The following is a 26,675-nucleotide window of genomic DNA, read 5'->3' on the forward strand; positions in this document are numbered from 1 at the left end:
TCCTCTTAATACAATGTCATTCTTATTGTTACATCTGTTAGTGGAAAATTAATATTGGTAAATTCATTTCTGAATCTAGAAGTAGTTTAGTGAGTAGAAAAGCTGTAAGCCTGGATGCTTGGAAATTTTCAGAGATTGGTTCATAAACTGAAGCGTGAGAATTACTTAGGGGAGGCTTTGGGAATATCATGAGGGAGAGAGGCTCCTTATTAGAGGGAGGTAGGAGGCAAATGAGCAAGGTAAGCCAGAATTCTCATTGTGGATCTATACAACTATATCTTCGTGTTCTTTTTGTTTTCAGATCTTTCTCAGTAATGTCACTGCACGTGTGTGCATGTGGTTTGCAGAGCAGAATATTGTGACTCAAGTTCTGTCACATATCCATGGAAGAAAACTGCTGCATTGTTATTAACGTCTTTTGAGATTTTCATCTGTTGGACATCTTCTTATTGTAAAGAATCTTGAGTTTTACTTGCACCAAAATATTGTAGGTTATTTAGAAACCAGGAATATGTAAAAGTAGAACTTGTTTTTAAGGGAGTGATGACAAGTAATGCTAAGCAAGAGTTGAAAAAAATGTTTTCAAACTTGTGTTTATAGGTCAAAAACTTGATTCATGTTTATTCTGAAATGTCTGAATCAGCAAGACTGTGGGAAGTGATGCATAACTGCACAACATTGATTATGTCCTACATGTTCACTGCTCAGTCAGGAAGCCTGAAGCTTAATGTCAAATGTGTGGGTGAAGCAGTTAAGCAGAGCAAAATAAATTGTTCTACTTACGTGCTGCTGAATAGGGGCATTATCTTGGGAAAATCTGTTTCAGTGACTTACTGTACTGTACAGTACTTGTTACTTGGGACTGAACCATGAATGTGAACTGTTAGGATCCAAGCTCAAGGTCAAACAGTCACTCTTGTTTCTCTTCTGTACTCCCTTGTTTCTCAAAGTGCTTAAAAAAAATTACAGAAATTGTATGAATACCTTTTTTCCTTTGAGATATAGACTGTGCATCTCAAAAACTTCCAAGAAAGAGGGTAAATGTTATTTCCTCATCTGTAAAATGGGCTAATAACATACTGAGAAGTAGATGGCAATATTTAGATTTCCTGGTAGCATCACAGTGAGTCTTGACCTTATGTCTCTTGTTTTTATATTTTTCACTTTTCTAAAGTGTTCTCAGTCTCATCCTCAGTGTCCTTTTACAATTTCATGCTTAGTATTCAATATTGTTGCAAACCATGGATTGACTAATTTGAGTTTTAAAAACTTCACTTTCAGATTGTAGAAGGTTGAGAGGAAAGATGTCTACTAGATAATTTCCAAATCAAGGAAAGAGTGAAGAGTGTTGATGTTTGGACTAGATGCAGAACTTACACTTCTGTGGGAATCTAGCTTCCATTATACATTTTTTTGAAGACAAGGGCTGTTCTTTGCAAGTGCTATTACTATGTTTCTTTCTTCCTGTAATTAATGATTTAGCAGCTGTATTACCTGATTTCTGATTTATTTGAATAAAATTTTGGTGTTAGAAAATCAATGAAAATAGTGTTATTTTTCTAGAGCACGTGTTTTAACTTGGTTATTAGAAATATATTTCCATATTTTAGTCCATATATTTTTGAAACTTAGTAATAAGATTCTGTTTATATTCTTAATAATTTTATTCATCAGATGAAACACATTTGTTCAACTGGATGATTTTCTAATGATCAGATAGAATGAGTTGTCCTCGATGAGAAACAGCATGGTTACTTTTCCAAGGACAGTAGTACCCAAAGAGCTGAAAATGTTTAGGTAAAGTGTCTCTGTCAAGACCTGGTTTGCAGGCAGCAGTAGTAACTGAATATTCATTTCAGGGTATCCTTTCACTTACATCGTTGGAAATAGCTTCTGGGGGAAATTTTCATCAGTTCTCATCAGTAACTTGAAAGACAACCTATGCCATGTGAAACCAGGATGCACGGATTTAGTGCAAGTTGAAACAAGACATTCTGGTTTTGTAATGAATGTCTGACTAATGTATAGTTGAAGGGGAAAAAATGCTTTATTTACTGTATCCATAAATAACATTTCCATGGCTTTTTTTTTTGCAAGTTAAGACCTTGATTTGCTGCAGAATGAAACCCTCCCTTTGACAAAATTCCTGTCTTTTACATGTAAGGCTGATCAGGATTACTATACTAAATGATATTTTGGTGCATTTTTAATACAAAGCATTTCTAAACTCTCTTCATAATAATTCTAATTACAGAGGTATTATAATAATATGTATGCAGCTAAACCCTGTATAGTTTTACATCACAATTGAAGTGTACTGCAGCATATGAGGATCTTCTCTAATTAAAAATTTGAAACCTTGATGAGGATATTTCCAATTAAGGTAATTCTTCATATCCAGCATTGAAAGGGACTAATCTGAATTAAATTTAAAAAGGGAAATTGCAGAAATATGATTGCTTTTCCAGATGAAGTTGCTTGATTGCTGTCAAATTATAGCACTAATTAAGAAAAATGCTCTTAATATTAATATGTTTTTATTTTGCTTGTGTGTGGGACATGAAGGATCTTTGTCTTGACCCAGTGATGCAGTTTTCTAGTTTGTGTGGCACAGAAGAAAAACAGATTATTCTTGATTTAAAGCATATGATGCCCGTGCTCCCTTTTAATTCTTCAGAGGCTTGCAATTTGTTACAGTACTCTTGACCTCCCGGATGGTCTGCAAATTCTGGGGTGATGCCTGTCTTCTTACTTTGGGTATTCACATAGTTGCCGGGATAAAAGACGGGAGCAAGGCTCATTTACTAAAAAGTTAAGTGTCCTAAATGCATGTTTGGAAACCTCTTTCCCTTTTTATGCATATTCCTCTCATTCCACAAACATTTGTAAGTCATGGCTTTTCTATTTATAAAGTAAATCTATTGCTACTGAGCTTAATAAAATCATATTCTTGTGTTAGATTCAGCAAGGTTCTGCTTTTGCAGAATGTGATTGTGATCTAGGTGGGTGTGCTGCTTGATGGGTGGAAGCCTGGTGGGATTTGGAGGTTGGTTTTGGAGGTGGCTGGTTGGCTATAACTTGAGGCTGGTAACCAGTGGAGAGCCCCAGCTGTCCACCATAGGATGTGTCCAGTTTAATGTTATGCATGAAGTGGAAGTCCACCAGCCCTTGCTCATGGAGTTTGCAAGTGACACCAAAGTGGGGGAAAGGGGTGGGCAGTGGATGTGCTTGAGATTCAGGCTGTCATTCAGAAGGACTTGGGCAGATGGGAGGAGCTGGCTCGAAAGAGCTCTGTGGAATTCAGCAATGAGGAGGGTAAGGTTACACACCTGGGAAGGAATGTCTCCTTGGGGGGGAAGGGTTCCTCTCACTCACCACTTGTCAGACCACACCTGCAGTAAGCACACACGCATCCAGTTTTGTGTCCACACCTCACCCCAGTACCAGAGAGATGTGGATAAAACCAAGCAAGTTCAGCACAAGGCTGCTACAATGTCGGGGAGTGGCAGCAGTGCCCTGGAAGAGAAAGAAGCTTCATGGGGGCCTGGCAGTGTGCTCCCACCAGCTGGCAGCCTATGAGGAAGGGGGCAGGACCACAGGCTGTGGTCATAACTGAAGTAGGAGTAGTTCTAGCTAGATAGAAGAACAATGTTTTCTTTCTAGGAGGACAACAAAGCAAGGTGGCAGAATGTCTGACGTGGTCGTGCAGTCTGTCTTTAGATTCTTACCTACTGAGAGTATCTCAGTACATAAAGCAGCCTGGTCTCACTTGGCAGTGGACCTGGCTTGGGGCAGCAGGTTGGACTACATGACCTCCTGCCAACCTGAATGAATCTATCAAGCAGTGATTCTGTAATTTGCCTTGCAATAATAATCTGTAGAGGGGAAGGACTCTTAGCTATTAATAAAACTAAATATACATGAAAAGAAATAATGATCTGGTCTTGATACAGACTTTTTTAATGGCTTACAGCGTGGAATGGGAAGCTGCCATAATATAAATGGCTGCTTCATTCATACTCACTGTAGACGCCTCTTAAAAAATTTACAATCTATGTTTATTAGGTTGTATGGAGAACAAATTGTACAATCAGTTTTTATTTTTTCTGTCTGTAAGAGATCCTTCTTGAGCTACAGGAGGAAAAAATTAGGAAATTACCTTCTACCTTCTGCCTTCTTCTATGTTGTTATTTCTCTGCACTGCTGGAAGAGTCTTCATATCAAATTTCAGTGAGATTTAATTCCCAATGGGAATTCTGTAGTTCTGGGTGGAAAAAGACTCAATTGGGCATTATACAGCAATATTCACTAAGTGATGTGGCCACAAAGGGATTTTAGACATTCAGGGGCTTTACTTTCTCAAGTTTTCTTGTTTTGATGTTATTTTTTAGCTTAATTTTTAGACTTTCAGGCTTTCTCAGAGACATTGCATTTCTGCTTGGACTAAGCTCTCTCCACATGTCACAGTTTATTGGAAATCAGTCTCCTTGATTCAGCTTCTGTTTCCTATTATAAAATGTTCATTCTCTCTGCAGTGTTAAGAATGAAGAATCCTGATGTTGCTGCAGTTCCAGTGCACACACCCATAAGAGAAGGTGTGTGAGTCACCATTACAGTTCTTGGGGTGATAGAGCTGAGAAAGCTTGGCAGCAAAAAGTGCCCTTTGGGAGCTCAGCACATAAGTGCTGTGCCCCCAGGTCTGAATGCTGCACTGCCTTGTAGTTTTGGCAGAACTTGTGCTGGTCCCATTTTTGTTACATTCTGACTTCTGCACAAGTGGTGACTGTTGGAAAATAGTTTTGTTGAAGTGGAAATGCAGATGTTGATCAGTATTTGTAATCCTTCAGCTGAGAGCTGGTAGTCTGTTGTTTGTCCCACAATTAGAGGAAATCATTGAACAAAATCAGATATGCAGACACAGCTGAGAAGCCTAGTCCTGGAGGCAAAAGGATTTACCAGAGGTTAGGAGAAAGGAAAACTGAGTCTCAAAGAGAAATGTTGACATTCTTCTATAGTCTTTGGGTAAGTATAAAGGTGTCTTTGCCTTTGTTTTGCTACTGAAACTGCCCTTTGCTGTGGAATCAGAATTTGAGTCTCATAGATTTTGCAGGTGTTAGCACTTTGAGTTTGTGAGGTCTGCTGTGAACATCACAGACTCTCACTTCCTTCAGTACCAGCTTCCATGGTCAAAGGTGAGTGTAGCTGGTGGAAAATTTGAAGTGTTGGGAGCTGTCCTTAGGGGCTATTTTACACTTGGATGATTTTCGTTTCTGGTGTGAGTGCCATTGGAGATCTGACTGCTTTAACTGTGGGAGACTTCCCTGCATTAGAAACATGGCCCATGAACATCTGATTTTAATGTGGTATTTTAATTTGTTTTCTTTTTTCCTTACACGTCAACTTAAAATTTAGAAAGCATTGCAAACTTGCTCAGGAATGCAGTATAATAAGAGACCTGTTGTGGTTTTTTTCCTTTCAAAATGCATGCATTTCATATGATTATTCCTGATTTTTAGTGCCAAACTTAAGAAGTCACTAGCTAAACATCTGGAATAAAAGCATGCTATTGTGCTATGAGTAGGGGTTTTTTTTAACAGTCGTCTTGTAGGCTTGGAATAGTGGGGTTTGCCTATGTAGATTGGTTCAGGTGTAAGTGGGTAGGTAAAGTGGGAACTTAAAAAATTGGAAACCTATCTTTAAATATGAGAAGGAATTGCCATTCCTCCTCACAGTTTGGCAGGAAAGGACTGGATGAAAACATCAGGAAGTAGACATTGGAAGTGAGGGCCAATGTTTAGACCAGAGTGGGTCACCTGCCTTTTGTCAATGTGCCCAGGGGCTCCTTGGCCTCTCCCCCTGTGTCTGCTCTATGTGGGACACATAGGGGAAATATGGGGGCAGGACAAGGAAAGGAGACAATCTGCAGACCACCTTTGTGGCCCACAGCAGTCACTGCTATCTCTACCCACATCCAAAGCAAAGAAGGTGATGAGCACCAAGTCAGGTGAATTCCTTTCACATCTGGATGCCAAGGAGAATAAAGTAACTCTGAGAGCTTCTTTCTGTCCCCTTGTTCCTGTGATTGCTGTGGAGCCTGGAAGGGTGAACTTTGAGTCATTAAACAGAGGTTATACTGTGTTTGAGAAAACAATGTTATATGGGGGAGAAGAGCTCCATATTTTTATAACCTCTGTGAAATTTTGAGTAAGTCAGGGCAATTGTTCATTTATTCATATTAATAATTTTATTATGAAATATGCATCAATATAATAACACATGTGTTTCATGTTTAATGAGGATTTTTTCTTTTTGCAGTTTTTTAAATACCTTTGTAACAAAATCTTAATATTCTGTGTCTTAAAAGCTGTTATTTTTTAAAATATAATTTTATGTTAAACCAAGTAACATCTTCTCAGTGGTCTCAATGCTGCATCTGGAATTTGGTGTTCGTTGTGAGGCCCCAGTACAAGTGAGGGACTAGCAAACTAGAGCAAGTCCAGTAAAGGCCACTGCTACGGTTGGGGGTGGGAAGAGGTCAGGAGGGGCTGAGGGAACCGGGTTTGTGTCATTTTGAGAAGAAAGGAGTAAGGGGGATTGAATTGCAGTCTTCTACTTCCCAAGGCAGTGTTGGAAAGAGGGTGGAGCCAGGCTTTGTTCAGGGGTGCACAGCAGGAGGATGAGAGGCAATGGCTGCAAGCTGCTGCAGCCCAGCTCCAGTTGGGCTCGCAGGAAAAACTCTTCCTGGACTTTCTGGTTAAGCTCAGGAACAGGATGCTCTGGGGGAGGTGAAACCTCCAGCTTCAGGGGGTTTCATAACTTGGGGGGACAAAGGCCCTGAGTAACCTGATCTAATGCTGAAAACACCTGTCTTGGGTGTATGAGAGAACATTCAGAAGTCCCTTTCAGCTTGATCTGAGCTTTGATTTTCATGATTATTGTCTAAATGTACCTGTAAGCTGTGCTGTGTAACTCTGTTAGCAGGAGAATCAATGGGAAAAGCTCTTGAGCTACAAATGCAAATGTACCATATGCTGCTAGTAAAATTAAATAGTCTGCCTTAATCTTGATTTAAACATCTTTGAGTTAGTTCCCCTGCCTCTCAAAAGAGGAGTGAAAAACTTCTCTTTGAAATATGGTGCTGTTAGAGATCATTCATAAATGTACTGTCTGCTACATAATATGGCTATTATTTTCTTTTTGGAGGGTATTAATGCAATCTGTAATACACAACCTCTTTCCTGCTGCAGGGTTTTTCTCAGCATCTAAAAAGTAGTGAAAAATATGTGAAGCTTCAAAATGAGTTAATGTAACGGATAAATCAACCCCTGAGGCATTCTTAAGGGAGAAAGTGTATCTTTCTTCTTGTGAATAACTGCACTGTTCAGATGGGAACAAGCAGGTCAGTGGGTAGGACTCTAACACTGGGTCTGTGTCCTTCTTTCACACAATTCTTGTGTAATTCGAAGAATGTCACTAGAGCTAGATCAAAATGGAAATCAAGCTCCATGGCTCAGCTCTGTGTCTTGTTAATATTTGCTGGTAAGGAAGGAATTGATTTTAAAAAATAATTTTTGGAAGTTAACTTTGATAGATTTTTAAAAGCTTCCATCATATATTTAAAGAAGAAAATCATTCTGAAATCCTTTTAGCTGCTCTCTTAAAGATGCATTTGGAAAAGGTGTTGAGACTCACTTTCAGAGGTTTGCTTGGTATTACATGTGTCACACTTGAAAACCTATGCCCCAGTCATGAGCAGCTTAAAAAAAATTCAGGAAAATAGCCATTTCTTCAAACCATAACTATCACTTGTTTTGGCTGACAGTTTTGGTGTGGCAGGATGCATTCCAGACATCTGTAAGCAGGAACACGCCTTGGAGCTCTGCAGATATAAACTGTAGAGAAGCTTTAGAAGGAGCACTGTATAGTGAAAGCATATCATGGAATTTATCGTGTTATTGACAGATGTTGGGTGAATCCTTTCTGAGCCTTGGCTCTGAAGCTATTGATTTTGTCTAGAACTGGATTAAGAGTTACCAAAGCTTAAGACACTTTAAAAGGAAATTTTATATGCTTAGTAAATGAAGTTGTTATGAATTGTCTCATCAAAATAGGATCTTGTGCGACCAGAGTTGTTATCCTTCCTGGCACATCTGTCCTGATAATTCACCCTTGCAAACCTAATGCTAGGGAGGTAAATTGCCTGGTGCCTCCTAGGGTTGGATCCTTTTTTGAAGCTTTTTTTTTCTATTCACTGCCACTTTTTTTGGCAATTGATTTGACCTTTGAATCCCAATCCATTTAGTTTATTATTTTGCCACTGTACCCTGAATTTCACTGTCTCCTTCAACTTAATCTTAACATATTTGGGCTGTGGAGACTTTCCAAGGGCTTGGGCTGTTTTGTTGCCAGCAGAAGAGGTAACTTCTTCAGATGAACATCTATGGGCCGCTCAAGAGTAGGACAGAAAATTCAGCATTGGCTCTTCCACTGTCTTTTGTAGCTCTTGGAAACTTACTTTTCCTCCTCAGCCCTATTTTGAAATCTGTCTTTTTGACATGCTTTCTGTTGAGTTAGAGTGAAAGTGGGCTGGGGGCAGAGTGTGTTCTTTGCTTAGTACAATATGTTTTCCTTCAGGATGATACTGGAATGTCACTATTAAGCAGCATTTTGGGGAAGGCGGGATGATGGCTCTTATGGTTTCTGGGCTTTGCTCTCTTCAGTTGAGTATTCAGTACCAAAGTAGGGGAATGCTTTGTAGAGTTATTCTTTTCCTTAAAACATGAGATCAATGGCATTTGAGAAAAGAAGATGAAAGAAAAGATCCTCAGGAAGTTGCTCGCTAGTACTTCACTCTCCTTAGGAAAAGTGGAAGTAAAGGGACTCAAGCAGAATTTTTAAGATTAGCAGAACAAAAAAAAAATGGAAAGAAGCTGTGTACAAACTGTATAGTTAAAATTCGTTATTTTTGATTGCTGAATAGAGAAAAGCATCATGAAAACTGATAAGCTTCCTAGAATTTTTATCCTTCACCCCTTCATGAATATTTTGCGATGGACTATATACTCCAAACAGACATTGAAATAACATATTTTAGTAATCTCCTTGTGATTGTCACAGTGGGAACTGCAGAGTACAAAATAGTTTAAAAACTTCGTCTTTCTTCAGCTGGTTTACTGAGATCATTAAAAGAATTGGCTCCAATACTGAGGGCTGAGTACATAAAAATTTGGACTGTGTTCATATTGAAGGAAGAAGCCAGGCAAATTTCCTCTCTTCCATAATGGTATTAGCTAATAGGTATGAGCTTGGCCAAATTGAAAAGGAGTGTCTCAATATTTGGAAATTGTGTTCATCTAAAAAACATGTTCCCTTCATTTTTGCAGAATTTTCCAGCCTGCTAAAGGTGCGGTGGATATACTAGAATGGACACAGAGGATTTCCCTCCACCACCACCAGAAGGTAATTGAAATAGTTTGGAGTTTAAGGCCAATTTTTCTCTAAGAATTTGATTATCTTTCCAGCATGGGCACAGTGGGCACAGTGAGTTTACCTCTGCAACATTCCCTTTCCCCATATCACCCTAAGGCTTGGTCCCATGGTATTCTGTTGAAACATGAGCTCCTGTCATCTACCCTCTCTTGTTTTTGGTCTTCACTCACTGGTGTAGTTAGAACATGACAGGAAAAAACATTGGAGCAATTGGTCCTTGCTCCAAAATATGTGTTTTCTATGTCAACTCCTTGTAGTCAGAGCACAGACACAGAAGAATATTATGGATGCTGGACTAAGGTCTCAGTGCCCCTTGCCTGTTGTATCCTGGTGGCTGGATGGCCTCTGGTGTAACCCAGGTTTCTGAGGGCACAAAGGTAGGATCTACAAAGACACTGTCTCACTGCCTTTTGTGGTTTTGCTCAAAGAGAACGTTGCATATGGTGATTTTTTTATCCTGTAAGCACATCATTGTGTAGTGCTTGCTACTACATATTTTAATACTTAACAGGATTTGGCTTTTGGTAGCTGGATTTTGAGAGACTTCATAGAAGTATTATGTCCTTGTTCTGGTCATCCCAAAACATGAATTTATGGAGATCTGTGGTTGAACCTGCTTTTATTTCAGTTAAGTTGCTATTATAGTTTGTGTAGATAGGGATTTTTCTGTAAAATATTATCTGTTCTGTATATAGGACAATATTACTTATAGACTTGCACTTTATTATGTATGTTGATAGATGTATGTATTAATATATAAAAATAATATACATTGTTACCTATAAGACATTTCACTTAATGTTCACACAGAACTTACATGAAGCCATTTGAGTATAAAAGCAAATTTAATCTTAGTTTTATTCAGCTGTAACTCTTTAGAATTTGGGAATTGTCATTCTAGATCAGAACTGCTTTCTCTCTAGGCACTGCCTCAGATAGAGGTCTGTTACTAGATACTGCCTAGGGAGTTGGGAGTGTGAAAGAAGCAGAAACTTGTGAAATCAGCTTTTAATGGGTTAGATTTCTGGCCAACATTATTGGCAGTTTCATTTATGCTCTGAGATATCACTTAGATTATTGTTGGCAGCAATTCCTTGGCTGTCCGTGTCCTAATCCATGTGGTCAGGACCCTGAATTTAGCTCAGTTTTGTTTAGTGACAGTTACTGTGAAACTATCTCTATGGGATAATCCATCTCCAAAGCAGTGTAGTGCTGTAGGGGAAGAGCCATCCCTAAGGAATCAATATTTCCACTTGAGCAGAGGCTGCCGTTTTTCAAAGACAGCCAATAACTGCGGCAACAGCTCCAACTTTGTGCAGCATTTCAGCTGTGGGATAGATGCTCTGACAGGATCTCAGGGTGATGCAGTTCAGTGCACTTCCAGAATTCAAGTTCTTTCTTGGCAAAGGTTTTTGTGACGTGTAGAACTATGTGCATCATGTCCTTATTTTCAGACATGTCAGTTCTTAAGAGGCTGGGATTAGATTTATTTAACATAAATTGAGATTCTGTTATACCTAATCTTGCATCAATATCAATTGATACTTTTTTTTGGAGAGCGGAGGAGAAAGGAGCAGGGGGATGATTTTGAACAGGCCCCCCAGAGACCAGCACCAATCCTGACAGAGTTAAAAAAATGCTTGGTTAATGCTCTCAGGCACATGGTATTATTCTGGGGTGGCTGTGTGCAGAGCCACGAGTGGGACTTTGATGAGACTTATGGGTCCCTTCCAGCTCAGAATATTCTGTGATTTCTCTCTCATCTGAAAAAGCTTTTCTGAAACTAGTGGAGCATGTATACTTTTTTAGTTTGCCATTGCTAACTCTCTTAAAAACCTATGAAAGGGATTATCAGTGATAATGACACTAAAAGACATTTTAGTTCACTACCTAGCTAATTCTCATTACCTGTTTTGCAGGTGGAAAAGAGGTGAGGATTTGAGGGTCAAGTAAGACAGCAAATACACATAACAACTAACAAACGAAGGCTTATTTTGCCTGCATATACAGTGGCCATCCATGTATCTGTTCAGGAGGGGTGAGCATCATCTGTCAGTGCCTTTGGACAGTGGGCACATGGGTGGGTTTTCCTAGCTCATAGTGGGGATGAGATTCCTGTTGGGTGCAGAACCCTTTGCTACACCATTAAAAAAAATTCTTACTTTTGGCATAATGATTCTAAAATCCCACACTGGGGCCACGGATGAAATCAATTGCTTTTTTAAAAAGAAAGTTCTTATGATATTGTGGGAATTTTTTTGTTTACTTATTTTTTGTCCTAACAAAGATAGCTGTAGTGCTGAAAGTCATGTGGGCTCCTTTCTACAAGTGTATACCTTGCACTATAAATCTCAGCTTTATTCTTGATGATTAATTTTTCTATGGTTTTGCCAGGTAAATTCTCCACACTTATTTTTTATCAATTTTTTAACGCATGCAAAGGGGAAAAATAGTAGTAAACCTTCATCTTTGTCATGGGGATGTTGCAAGAAAAAAGATGAAAGGTTAAATAATGTGTTTTCATTAGCCATAGCCATCTGTACCTTGTTTAAGTTAAGGTGCACTAAATGTCAATAGTGAAGCTGCTTCTGACACTACTCGGTAAGGAAAAACAACATGTGATAAAATAATGGAATGTAACATATTTTATTTGTTTTAATTTATTCTGCTTATGCAACTTTTCTGTTCATAAGTGTTTGGACATTCCATTCATGCATTGCTAATCAGGTAGTGACAAGTCTGTGCTGGTTACCTTTCCTACCTCAGAGCAAATTCAAGTAGTGAGTAACTTGGAAAAATTATTACTGTGTGTTCTGTCCTCTGGAGTTCTTTAAAAAGAGCTTCTTCTTCAATGATTAAAAATTTCCTAGTATTTTTGTCAGTGTATGTTGAGGGAATGTATGTTTTAGCAAACAGGGAGCAGTTGGAGTGGGGTAGATGCAAAGGCTTCCTTAGCTAAGAGTAAAATCCAAAAAAGTACTTCCAAAATGGATACTTGCAATGATAGTGCTAGCTTGTGTTCCCTTCTTTAGTGTGTCTGTACGTATGAATTTAGGTGTGAAGTGCAGGTATTTAGAATTTCTTACATAAAAGAATTCCATGGCTATCTTGTGAAATAAAATAGAGGATGATTCTTGTTCTGTCATCAAAAAATTCCTTTCTTGAAAGCTAAGTGAAAATGGCTGATCTTATCGTGGCTGTAAGTTGTAATTATGCTTTTAATTGATTGCTGTAGTGGAGTGTCCTTTACCAAACACATTTAGACAAGAAGAGGATATGCTGTGGACTGCAGGCTGTGGAGGGAGGAATTACAAAGCTGGTAGTTCTAAGAATGTGGCATCCCATTGAGTCTGTTGTGTACAGGACTTACCTTCACACTGAACAACTGGGACTGGAGGCTGGTTGCTAATGTTAGGGTGGTGTTTAGGTGTGATGGATGGCCTGTACTTGTGCAATTACTGCTTTATTAGGAGATGTCATGTCTGGCAGTTTGTCATTCCTCTACTTGGAGAATATCTGGTGATCTTGCGAAGTGGAAGCCCTTTTCTTGAAGCGAGGGCTTTAGAGATGTTTATCAGAGCGTGTTTTCAAAGGAAACCTGTGTGTGTTTGCTTGGCATGATGGTTGCCTGAGAAACAGCTTCTTGCCCAAAGGAAACTGAGGGTACTTTCTGTGACAAGGAGGTTTAGTTTCATTGTCTCTAAATATGTCTGTTTCTCACTCTTTCTAGTACATGGCACTATGCCTCAGATGATTTCTCTGTGAAAACTATTGGAAAGCATTGGTTGTATTTCCTCATACTGAGTGTACTTTTCTTTGTTTCCCATTTATAGAAAATTAACATAAATGATGCATTAAAATTTTAAAGTGAAATACTGAAATTTCAGTGTTTGTACAAGGACATTGTGAGAATCAATTTGAATGCATAGTATTGCCAGTGATTCTTTCTACTTTGAGAGGGAATCATCTTCATTTGAGAGGTGCCCTTGAGGACCAAGTATAGTGGAGAGCTGGATGTTCACTCACCCACACTGCTGTCCCCAGTTCCTTGGGTAAAGCTCGATAAGAAGCCTTGTCATGCTGAAATTTGGGATTTAAGATGTTCTTTGAAATGAAGTTGTTTTTTCTAAAACTGGTGGTAGACTAAAAATATCTCAAAGACATCTATTTTGTACACATTTTTGTATAAAAAATCACCTCTCTAGACCTATGAGTGGGATATTTCTTTGCTCCTGATATGTAGAACATGTAGAACAAGGAGACCAAGGACTTAAATCTGGATATCCTGTATGCAGCTGAGTGCTGTGATTGTGTCTTTCCACAGTTATTTTTTGTTGTTTCCCTGTCAGGGCCAGAACACTAAAATAGTCCTTGCCTCTCTGTTCCTGAGAAGGAAGTCTGGCCTGAGTCCTTGGGTAGGAGTGAAGTATGCTCTCATAACTGAACTGTGAACTGTGCTCTCATAAAAGTTTCCGCTGGGATGACCTTACATATTATAACCAAAAGAAACCCTAAAACAAAGAATCGCACCAACAAACAAAAAAAACCCCACCATCCCCAAAAAACTGAAACTCAACAAAAAACCCACCAACTTATAAAAAAAACCTATTGTCTTAATAAGGAGCTGCTGGTGAGCTGCTGTGTTTTGCTGTAGAGATGACTGTGTTTGTCTGCCAGAGGAGCTGCTTTTTATTCTGTATCCTGTATGTATCTCACACTATTTAGTTACTATTTTTTTACTGTTTAGTGAAAAAATTCATAGTTTATTTATGTTTTAACAGTTTTAAGCAGCTAATTTTGTGACTGAGACAAGAGGTGGTTAAATTGGGCTTTTTTAATATCAACAAGAGAAGCACTTGTATGTTTTATGATTTAGTTTCTCAAAGTACAAAACATTGAAGACCCTAAGATTGTATTTATTTACTGCTGTTGGGAAAATAAGGCATTGCTTAAATTAAGCTGCAGATACGAAGGGAGTTGGTCTTGGGCTAAACAATATTGTTAGGTATCTATTTTCAGCATACAGACAGTTACAAATGATTGTAAAAAGGGAGCCAAGATTTCAGGAGAATGAGAACAGAATATGAATTGTAGTTATGAATGGCTCCTTGTTTTTGAAACTGGCAATAGCTTGCTGGTTTCTGACATCCCATCTGTAACAGAACAATTTATTTATTTCTAAAGGTCACATTTCTTTCAGTAAATGAAGGACAATGCATTGTTTAAGGTAAGGATTAATTATTTTATGTGACAATTCAGACAAGCTGTGTAATGAGGAGTAACAAGAAAATTCCCTTTGCAAAAACCATTTATGGTGTCACATGTCACTCATAATTATGTATTTTTTCTTCTAGCCAAGTATATTTGTGTGTTGGAAAAAACAAAAAAATAGAAAATAAATTGGTTTATAAATAGCTTATTTTTGGTTTTAGTAGCCACAAAGAAAACACTGTATACATAGATGTAATTATATCTTATTTTATTATGAAGAAAAATGGTAAAAACTTTGCTAGATGTTTAGAACATGTTAAATGATGTTACTGTTCCGGATTTCTTGGTGGGTGACTTCATTTCTGTTATATATTTGGTGTTTTCTTTCTAGATAATAAGATGTAGTTGTTTTGTTGGGTTTTTTTCCTGTTTACTCAGCTGCTCTTTAAGGTGACTTGACTTGACTTGCTAGGTCTGTGTAGGGACAAGGCCCAGTCATGTTAATCAGAAAGAGTAGTTGGTGATGAGATAAAGGCCTTTCAGGGGATTGCAGCAAAACTTGATCATTGGTTGGTGGTAACTACTGTTGGCTGATTGGTAACTAGTGTGGATTGCTTTTAGAAACCCCAAAAATTGTAAAGGAATTTATGCTGATTTTTGGGTATTCTTTCAATGAACAGTTGAAACTAAGCTCTGAAATTTTAATTTCAGTGAGCCGACATGTAAGAAGAGGGTGAGTTATTTTTTTCTATACTTCTTTTGCCTTTTTAGGACTTGTATCTACCATTAGCTGGCTGGAATAAACTGCTGGCAAAGAACTGAGACATTTTTCATTTTTGAAGTTTTTTACTTCAGTTTCACTGAACTCAGTAAATATTCACTAACCATGCCTAAAGCCTCTGTAATGATTCTACTCTAGAGTTTACAGAAAGATTCACTTTTTTATAAATTGTTATAATTCTCTTACCTTGTGCATGAGCTTGTCTCAGATAAAAGCTTGTCTGTATTACAATAACTTAAATAAAGTGTATGAATTTTTGAATGAGACATTTATTAGGTGCTGCTTGCTTTTCCTGCATGCAGGAACTGAAACTATGCCTAGTAATCTGAGGAAAACATACTTGTTAAACATTTTTGGGAGAAGACTCTCCCAACCCCCTGTATAGATTTTCTTTTTTCTTCATCATTGAAATAATTTTTCTAGCCTTACCGTATTTTCATTAAAATGAATACAGAAAATGATTTAGTAGGGTTGTTGAAGAAGAAGGATTGTTGCAAGAAAATCTTACTGTTAAATAGTCTGTTGTTGAGTTCAGTAACTTTGTTTAGGGGAAAGCATGATAGTTTCTGGATAACCTTCTGGATAACCTTATGCTGGTAGAAGTTTCTCTAGGGGCTGGAAGGGAAGATGCCTGTGCTCCTGTGCCATGGGGATGCTAACTGAAGGATGACTTCCCAGTCTCTGTATTTCCCTGGCAAGAGGAACAGAGGGAAATGCAGGTGCTGCCCTCGGAGCAGTGAATTGGTTAAGTGTTATTTGTCCAGAGGATCTTATCAGTCTCCTGTGTTGCAAAGGGAAGTAGAAGTAAAATTAACTTTGGCTGGGAATGCTGTTTTCCCATGCATATCAGATGGTGACCCATTCCTATTTGCATGAGGAGAACACTTGCTAACTGTCTTGGGTCTGGCTGAGATGGAGTTCATTTTCCCCACAACAGCTCTCTCAGATCTCGCTGGCATTGGCTCTGCTGGACGTGGGGGAAGCTTCTGGCAGCTTTTCACCACAGCAGCCATCACTGTAGCCCCTGGACCACCAAAACCTGGAAAACAAATACACAAAACCAATTCTTAACAAGGCTTTTTATATTGGAAGAAATTCCTTCCTGACTTCCATCTGGACTGGCTGAAGGTCTGAATCGTGATGTTTGCTTATGGTGGTTTTCTTTGACCAGTCTTGGGGCCAAGACAGAGCTTCCCTCCTTCTCCATGGCTAATGAAAGGGGGCAGTGAGAAGGGCTCTGAGGCTGTTGGACTGAAAGGTCCCAAGGAAACACCATTGTTGCCCAGTATCCACTGGTGATAGGATTTCTGGTAGGAGGTGTGTTAAAAGGGTACTGTAAATTAGGATTTCCTCAGAGTTCAGTGATGTAAGAATTACTGTTTTCATGAGTAATTCTTCTTTTGCTTGAATTCCACTGGCTTCCTTTTTTTTTTTTTTTTGAGATAAAACTGGACATTACTATGTTAGGGAAAAGAAGATCAAGATGTGTTCAAATAATAATTAAAATAAATACTAAGAAAGGGTGCTATAAAACTCCCTCCTCATTAGTTGCTGAAATAATGGATTTGTCATTTTTTGCATATATTATGCTGAGTTTACAAATCAGTCTGTCTGATTAGTGCTCTTTAGGCTGGATGAAGGGGTAACCATAGAAATGAGGAGGTAAGAAGCCATCTGAAATCCAAAGTATTTCCAGTATTGTCCTGGATTTACAGGACATAACCATTCTGTTCTAGTTCATACTTTTTTAAGCAAAAGATACAGTAAATTGCAGAAAAATTTAATACCTAGTTTGTTTCTTTGTCCAGAATTCATCAAGGGGAAAACACAAATAGTTAAATCTTAATGATTTTTAAACATGTGAACAGTTTGGAGTGTTAGAGGAGCTGTAATTGTTGGGAACAAGGAACCTTTGGCAGTGTGTGTCCAAAAGGACACCCAGATTGCTGGAGCTGCATGCATCCTCTGACCCTGCCTGGACTGTTGCTCCAGAGGTGGGCTGAGTGTATGAACAGCTGCATGTCAGCAGCTGTTGGGGTCAGAGGATTTGAGGTCTTCTAAGTGCTGCTTTTGGGGGGACCCAGTGAGTGCTTAAGGGTTGACATTGCTAGACAAAGGGTTGTTCAGCCTGGACCAATGATCCAGGATTTTGGCATCCCTTTGCCATAGTCGTCCAAAAGTTCAGTCTAGGAAATATGTACAATTGCTGGCAGGGTGGAGGGAAAAACACGACCCAAAAATGAAGTCAAGTTCTTTGCTAACTTCTTAACCAGACTGTGTCATCCTGGTAGAAAGATGTTGCTAGAATGATACAAGGCCTCAAAACTCAAGCTTTTGCTCTGATTGGCTTTCAGTTTTTCATTAGTATGATGGTCAGTTTATGCACCTGAGCTGTATGCTTTCTTTCAGTAGAGGTGGGATCTCATGCTCCCTGTTTCAGATCTCCAGGGTGTATCTGGCTCCCTTCTTCTTCATAGTGTTCCCAATTACTTTTAAAGAGCTTTCGGTACAAGGTATTGCTAGATGATTCAGCAGTTTGATATTGCTAATTAGAATTAAATAGACTGTATTAGAGAAATGCATATGCTTCAAAGCATTAAATGGCAATTGTTTCAAAGTAGGAGTAATTATTTGGAAAACTAGATATTAATAATTAAAACTGACAGAAAAAAGAAATACAGAAGTAAATAACAAGCCAGGCTACTCTCACTGGTGGAATTTTCCTTAAAAAAAATTATTTTTTCATAAAATTGTCAACTACATGGTCAAAACTGCATTTTCTAAAAAAGTTTTCTGTTTTTCCTTCGTATATAATCTGTGCCTTATGGTTAGCTAACATGCTTGCAGTACCAGAGATGGATATTTAATTTTCTCAATGACTTGGTAGTTGTCTGCCGTTTGATTTCTGTTTTGTTGGAGCTCTCTGGTTTTCCTGTTCCTGTGTGGATTGTCCATTTGGCAGTACATTGTAGGTGAGTTCAGCAGATCGTGTGTGCAGTTGCTGAGGCTGAGCTCAGCTGCACAGCCACCATCAGCAGACCTGTTGTACCCCAGCTCAGCTGTCTGGTGGCATTTATACCAACTCACATGGGTGACTTTGAGGGTACTGAGGGTTATTGGTATTCCTTGAATACTGATGGAAAGCTAGTAGCCTTTAGTATGGATAGGTGATCTTTAGTATCGAGAGGGATCTCTCATGTATTTATGCAGAATTCCAAATAATGTCTGTACAGGCTTTCCTTACAGCACTAGCAAAATTTCTTGGTATTTCTTGGAAATTCATATGTCAAAATGTGCTAGTAGGTTGTCATCTTATTGCAGGGGATCCATATAGTTGTCTCATCACAAAAGTTCCATACCTTCTTGGTGTTTCTCGTGGGCAGCTCCTCAGAGCACTGACTCTTTCTTCTTCACAAAGTAGCCAACTGACTCCAGTTCCCTTCTCAACACGCCACCCCACTCTTTTATAGCACTCTTCTTCTCATTGCTTACAGCTGTGGCCTGTTAAAATCAGGCCTGCTCCTGATCTTTGATAATTGGCCCAGCTGCAACTCCCTAGGGGTAAGATTACTTTCTACACTATCTTTATTTTCTTATATTCTATATCCCTACACTAATATGGTGCTGAAGTAGAAAAGACATCCTCAGGACCAGGCTTGATCTGTGTTTCTAGGGGTGATAGGCAATACCAGTGTGCTGAGTATTTAAAGTAAATGGCCATAATACACTGATTTTACGTAGCTGCCTTTCTGGTTAGCGGGTAGCCAGCACTGAAAAGCACATTGAGGCTTTGCAGAGGAGTACAAGTCTGCTGGTGTTGCTCCTGCTTTTCTCTGGACTGCATGATTCATGTCTTAATGCTGTTATTTTAGACTTTTGATTTTTTGCAGCTTAGTTCTTTTAAACTTTAGGTAATTAAGACTTAAATTTTTAGCACTGTGAGTAGTTTGTAAACTTCAGGGTTTTGCTATTTGTAAATCTCTCCTAACATCCACAGACCTGGACTTTATTTCAAGGAATGCAATTTTTTTGGTATTAGGCATGCTGTAGTTAGTAGGCTCTCTGAAACGTGAGCAGGCAGATTCATTACTCTTCTGACTCTGGTTTTGAATTTGTTTTTTTATCCAGAAGAACAATATCTGTTGTGCATGCTCAACAACATAATTAGCATGTAGTGTGTGTATTTGCAAAATACTAAAGAGGCATTTGTACTTATTTCTTTGTTATTTATTTGCAGGGAAAGCCTGTTAATTCATGTGGTTTTGTCTTTGTTTCCATCACTGGAAACAATTTTTGCATGAATGTATACTCTTCAGTTTGGTTGGAGGTTTTTTTGTAACTGTTTTCCACAGAGACTGGTAATGCTGACATTGTGGTCATGCTTTGGATGTGTGTGCATGCTGTGTGTAATTAGCAGCGTGCTTGTACCACAAGGACCTGGGCTCCCTGCAGAGCCAGCTTAGCACAGCTGTGAGAGCAGGGGGAATGGGTGCAAATGAGTGCAAAGGGAAAGTCCTTGGCTCTGACCTGCTTCCCATGGGAAGGAGCACTCGTGTGTTTTTATGTGCACAGTTCGTCCTACATGGTTTTTTTCCCCAGAAAAACAGATACTTTCCACCTGTGTGACTGTGTGAGGAGGTGCTTTATGGATGCCAGTGGTGTGCTGGTGGCTGTCCCGTGTGCCTGGGAAGTGGCAGTGCTTGTACAGCTCAGCCTTTCCCCTGCAGGGTCCTCCCTGCCCTGCACAGGTGCTGGTGCAGGTGTCCTTTCAGAAGGGCAGAACAGTGATGTGTCAGCTGAATACCAGAGTGAAAGAATATTTAGCTGCAGGTTTCTCTCCTGGAAATGAAGAATTAGTGGTCACAAGTGGGAGGGAGATGAGTGATTGAAAATACCACATTGCTTTTTAGCATTAGGAATGCAGCCTAAGCAGTGCTTTCAAACTGGGACAAATAAGATGTTGTCCAGTGGCAACCAAGTTTCTTGAAACTGTCTGCAAGTTCCTGCTGAGGGAGCTGTTATTTTACAAAGTTGGCTAAATCTGGAAGCTTCTGCAGGCATGAGTGTTTCCTAGCACAACTTTCACCATCCTGACAAACACCAAGCCTCTGCTGTGAAATCTCTTCTGAAATAAAAAGGGAACAGCTTGAGAGCCCATTTATGCTGGAGCACAGTCAGCAGGGTGTGTTTGGCCCCAAATGGTTAGTTTTATAAAAGTAATGGCAATTTTAAAAAATCAGTTGTTTCCTGGTATCTGCATGCTTTCAATACTTATTTCTGTTGTACACTTACATAAGGAGCTCAGCAGATTTTAATTGTCTAGAAATAGAGGTCTGTAAAGGAAAGGGTGTCTCATCAGAGAAATGTATGGAATGTGTCAAGGATAAATAATAAGCATTTAGATTGCATGTCTGGCAGTTTGTTTTGACTTGTAACCTGTGTGAGTTAACAAATTTTATATTACCTCAAAATATTCTGGGATAGTAACATTCTAAAATATATTTTTTTTCTAATAAGTTTTGTGTATTTCAAGACACTCAAGTATTTGTAGAAAGTTGAAACATTTGGGGAATCCATTTGAAAGGAAGGTAGGTCTTTGCAGTCCTTTTTTGTTTTGTTGCAATCCAAAATAATGAAAAAAAAAGATAAAACTTCATGTTAGAATAAGAGCAGGCACCTCCTGCCAGTGTGTTTTAGGTTCAATTGTATTAATATTTTTTTACTAAATAATAATTAGATATATGCCATTTAAAGCATTGTACACTTATTTCCTTCATCGGTTGTATGGTAGAAGTGACTAAAAATATTTATTCAGTTCTTTAAATATAATAGATACATTTCTGCTTTTTGTTCCATAGTAGTCTGTGAACTTAAAAAAAAAAGAGTACAACTGATTGCAAAGATGACATTCTTAATTATACAGAAGGCTTTATATTTTTCTTTGTATTTTACTTTATATTTTTCAAACCTTAAAATATAAAGTATTCATATTTCTTGGTGGTAGCTTGCCTGTTTATGTCCAGGGCTTCCAGGTTTATTGTTCTCATGCCCTGGACTGCTGAACTATTTGTGCTTGGGGTTGTATTTCATTCTTCCTTTATCCTGCTTTTTCTTGGAAGAAAGCTGACTTCTTCAGTTGACTTCTTCTGAGTCGTGATGTATTTCCGAGATTGCAAGGGGAGACAGACATTTGGGGTGCTTTTATTGATTTCAGGTGTGTTCATATTGTATTCAAAATGCACTTGATACTAAGTGCAGAGCTATTTTATCTTACTTCTATGTCACTAAAATAAACTGTTTAAGAAAACTATTAATGAAGCTTTGCTGACTTAATCTGGGCTTTAAAATTAATGTCATTCCTTTAACTCCTTAGTTAATGGCTGGGAAGGCAAAGGATGCCAAGAATGTTTTGTAATTGGCAGAGTAACCAAATGCTTTTTAAATTTGCTTATGCCCCAGCAGGTCTCTGTAAACACAGCCTAAGTGAGCTTATTTCTGAAGTAAACTTAAGAAATGTCATTTCACTGGATAATAAAGCACAGAAAAAGTCATAAATCTGTGTGCTGTGCACAGTCATGAGAACATGTATTCCTTTTTCTGATTCTAAATTAACACTTTCATACTTAATTTAACTTGAAGAAAATGCTTCCATTATATCAGATTTCTTTTCCGTTTTGAAAACTCCAAATGGAAATTTTTAGAAATGTGAGAATTTCCCTGAAGCATTTAAAGAGCTCTCAGAGTAATATTGCCATAAGATGAACAAGTTAAATCAATTTTTGTATTCTCATTGCACTGGTTGGCACACATAAAGCTAAGGATGTGGAATTCCAGACAGACTGTCATTCTAAGCATTGTGTGATTATTACTTCAGGAAAAAAATTAGTGCATTTTAAAATTATGTCAAAAAAAAAAAAAGCTGTCCTCTGTGAGTTTTTTGCAACGGAGGGTGCCTTTGAAAATTCTCCCCTCACACACACATACCCATCAGACTCCCCCTCTTCCCCCTTTTTTTTTTTTTTTCTGCAAAACAGTTTCCTCATGCACTATTTGGCACTATTTGGCTTCATCCTTTTGATTTTCAGATAAAGGGAAGGAGGAACTGGGGTTTTCTTCATGAGCATGAAATTTCGCAAGACCTGTGGTGGTGTTTAGTAGCTGGATTCATTCTGGGTCTAACTGCTGTCTGTCTTCCTAATTGTAGCACTTAAAAAGAGCTTTTGTCTGTGTGTTGTTGTGACATAACGCAAAGAACTGTGGAAAATAGGTATTTTCAAAACAGGAATTTGTATTTTTTTGTGTGACATAATCTGTATTTATCTGATGTTCTGATCAGGTCTTAAGTTGAAGCAAAAAGCCCCTATCCTCTTTTTATTTTATTTTTGTTGTTAAAGTACTTTTTCCATCAATTGAAATAGTATGTCCTTGGTATTAAAAGCTTAAAGGAGAATATTTTTATTAAATATGAGATTGAAGGTATCTTTAAATTTAAAAGGCTAAATTTTATGCCTGCAGAATTAAGCAAATGTAGAAATAATGCAAAGCTGAAATACAGTTTTAAAACTTTCTGAACTGAGGATATTTGTTTGTCTCCTGTATTCCCTTTCTGATGGACAATGTATTCTTTCTTTTTTTGTCTTTTTTTGTAATCTTAACCCGCTGTTCCATCAGTGATGTGATTATGGAATCTTTCCAGGCTGTAGTCCCATTTATCAGGTTCTGTGCCTTGTTTATCTATGATACAAAGTAAATGTTTTGAAATGAATGAAGAGGGGCAGTGTTAAAGCCATAACAGAAAAAAAAAATAGGTGGCATGTCCAATTTAAATTTTTTTTACAAATCTTGAAAAGACGTTTTCCCCTCATTTGTTTCTTTTCCCCATTACACAGTCAAGTAACAAATACTACAGTTTAGTCAGATGGATGCTGAATCAGGAAGAATGCCATGTTTGTCTTTAATCACTTGGAAGAGCTCTGAATAATTTCTTGCATCTTTCAGGAAAAGAGGAATTGCTAATGGACAAAGCAAAAATGAGAAGCCTGACTTCATGCAGAAGAATTTTTGAAAGGAATTCATCAAAATAAAATGAAATATCCTGCTGCCTCAGCCATAACACATGACAATAAATGCAGGATAATCCGGGTTTTTTATTCCTTACTATTTTTGCAATTAGTTGATTTTTTCTCCAACAGAGAGGCTGCATGAAAGATCTTGTTATTTGTGGCTGTGGTAAAATATGCTGGCTCAGCCTGCCTGAAGAAACAGAAGCCTTGGCAGGAATGCTGATTACCATGACAATCTAAGCAGTCTAGAGCTTTGGGGTGTTGTGAGTTTTATCATAAAGATAAAAAATGTGTTCTGGATGGTAGGGTAGCTGATAACATCATCATGATGCAGCAGATCCAATCATCTTTGCAAGACTTATTTTTCATTTTGTGTTACCTGAGAATGGAGGGGGGAAGCTTATCACCTTCAGGTAAATTTTTATAACATACTTGTGTATTTACACTTTGATCTTTTCTAGGATATTGTTTTATGCTGTAGGTACATGAAGGGATTTACATTTTCATGGGTTTTCCCCAGTAGCATGGGGGGAAACTGCTGTGTACTTTTTCCTGCTCCCTCTCCCCAGCCCCATGTACAGTGCCAAATCTGTGCTACAGTATCTTCACAAGCAAAGAGGAGAAAACCCAAACCCACCCTTCCTATCCAATTAGGATGTCATTATTTCAGCCATTACTTCCTCAAAGGTTCCACACCCTCCCTCCACCAGAATGCACATGTGTGGGGTAATAGGGCTAATAACATGTTGCATGGTTTAAAACTGTCTCAGATTGGAGTAGGAAAATCAATCTGCTGGTCTCTGTTGGAGTGTGTGAACTAAGTGATTGTCACTGGTATTTGGACACTGTTAGGAAAGAATAGACTTAGGAGTTTCAGTTAGAAAGGAAAAATGACTTGAAGTTTTAAAGTTGCAAAGTCCCTGTGCAAATAAATTAATCTGTGAAGTTTTCTTGTTTAAAATTTGGCTGTTTAGGTGTTTTTCTAAAAATCTCGTGGCTCATTACAACAAAAGCAAGAGTATTTGCATTATTACTTGTTTATTTCTTTCCAAGTAAATTCCTTGTTTGCACTAAAGGATTTATTGAAAACTGCATGAGCTTATCAAGATATCAATCAACTTTTGTTCTGTTCCAGTAACCTAAAAATCTAAGGGTTCATTGTGTAAGCTTCATTTGTAATGTGGAGCATTTACTGGTCCCATGAAATCATTACTGAGAGCAAACAAACAAAGGTGTGTCTTTCTGCACAGTTCTAGAGCATGAACCAAAAGCCGCGGGCCCGAATGATGAAGAGGAGGATGAGGGAGAACAGTTTGATTTTGATAGTGGAGATGAGATACCAGAAGCAGACAGACAAGCCCTTGTGCCACCTATTCCTGGTCCTGGAAATTACATAGAGCACCAAGAGGCTGGTGCTGCAGGTAAGTCAGCCTGTTGGTTTGTGCCTCCACTGGGCTAAATAGTCAAGACTGATCACAGGATGCCTTTTCTTGACAGTGCAATAAAAGTACTTTAACAAGAATTTTCCATGGAGTTATGGTCCACCCTGAGGGTAACTCAGGTTTGTCTTAATGGATCTCTTGGAGCAATATGGAGTCGAACAACACTGAAAGATTGGTGTTTGTAAATATGCACATGTTGGGTTTATTTTGGAACAATTTGGTTGTAATGGAAAGCATATATGTAGCCATTTTGGTTATTGTTATATAAAGTAATATGGCAATATTAAAGCATAAAAATACCACCCGCTTAAGGAAACATAAAAGGGAAAAGGAAAGAAGGAAGAAAGAGAAAGAAAGGGTAAGAGTAGGAAGATACATAATCAGCGGCCATGGATCTGTGATGACACTTGATTGAAGTTACAATTGAAGGTCTTTGTCTGTCAGAGGTGGGGGAAAAAGTCTGGTGGGTTAATACACTCTCAGGTTCAGATGGAAGTGCCCAAGCACCTCCTCTTCAAGGGTGAAGTTCTACACTATCTTTTGATCACGTGCATCAGAAATGAGTCTGAGGGCACTTCAGGGGTAATTGAAAGTTTATGAGCTCTCCCAAGGCAGCTGCCTCTAATGTCAGCGAGCCTTGTGTGAATGTGACCTTCCCTGGGAGGAGGCTGTGTGTGTAAGGGAGGGCAGTTTGGCCATGATTTGGGCGGCCTCTCCCCAAGGTCTGCCTCCTGCCAGCCTCAGAGCCCAGTTTGTAGCCTCTGGTGGTGGGAAGTTCACCCCCTCTGTCTTATGCAGACCCAAGGTTTGTCATTACGTGCCCAAAAACTCACTGCCTTCTCTTTGTGGGCTTGGAAACCCGGCCTCAGTGAAGCACCCAGGCACCCCTGAAAATGGTCAGTTTGTTTTGAGTCATAGTCCAGTCTCTCACACAAGGAAATACCATGCAAGTGTTTTGAATATTCCTGCCAGTTACAGTCATGGTAGATCTGGCAGGGCAAGTGACCATCACACCACCACAAACCCATGAGGTTTCCCATTAAAGTGTGACATCCAAACCAATGGATTGGATGTAGTCTGAGTGTCATACAGGAAAACTGTGTATCCTTGTTGGTCTTAAGGCACATTGATGGATTGAAATAAGCTGTTTCACAGCTAAGCTTGCTAGTTGCTGAGCTTGAGATGTTGTGCATAAAACTAAGTAGAGTTTGAATGTATGAATTTTGTTCATAAACTGAAGTTTTGCTAAATATTGAAACATTATTAATGACAGATGCAGATGTTCCCAGTGCTGAGGTGTAGTCTGGAAATTGCTGTATTATGCTCAAATTTCTAACAGCTGATTTTGCTTACTTTAATCCAATTTCCTTTTGTAAACAGATTCACTGTGCTTATGGCAATTAAAAATAGGTAACTCTTCAGGTGCTATGCAGTTTGACAACCTGGAATTTAAGCACCATCTTTCCCTGAGCATCTGTTGCTTGCTCACCCTTATTGTGAAGTTGTGCTTACAGCTTAAAATCATTTGATCACTTGGGACACAGTTCTGCAGTTGCCCTCAGAGGGCCCTGTGGTTCTGCTGTAGCTCAGCTTGTCTCAAAAATACTGGGAACTTTCTATAACAGAAAACAATACACTTACAAAGAGGAAAACTTGTGAAGTTATTTTCTTCCTCCCTTTCTTAAGAGA

General features: G+C 38.6%; 1 protein-coding gene across 11 annotated transcripts in view; it reads left to right on the top strand.

The window, feature by feature from the left end:
• ARHGEF10 (Rho guanine nucleotide exchange factor 10) overlaps nucleotides 1-26,675 on the top strand; it is a 110,164-nt gene that overhangs the window by 3,507 nt on the left and 79,982 nt on the right. For 3 of the 11 annotated variants that reach the window (XM_071442057.1, XM_071442076.1, XM_071442084.1), the window contains exons 1-2: nucleotides 23,770-23,957; nucleotides 24,795-24,965. In XM_071442057.1, the coding sequence (XP_071298158.1) occupies nucleotides 23,870-23,957; nucleotides 24,795-24,965 (259 nt within the window). In that variant the 5' untranslated portion in view covers nucleotides 23,770-23,869. Of the gene's footprint in view, nucleotides 1-9,383; nucleotides 9,460-23,767; nucleotides 23,958-24,794; nucleotides 24,966-26,675 lie in introns of those variants that run through there. The other 8 variants (XM_071442071.1, XM_071442110.1, XM_071442128.1 and 5 more) reach the window with 5 other exon arrangements.

The sequence above is a fragment of the Agelaius tricolor genome, unplaced genomic scaffold (assembly GCF_023055355.1).
Source record: "Agelaius tricolor isolate 1412-34295 unplaced genomic scaffold, bAgeTri1.0.p SCAF_1, whole genome shotgun sequence".
Lineage (NCBI taxonomy): Eukaryota > Metazoa > Chordata > Aves > Passeriformes > Icteridae > Agelaius > Agelaius tricolor.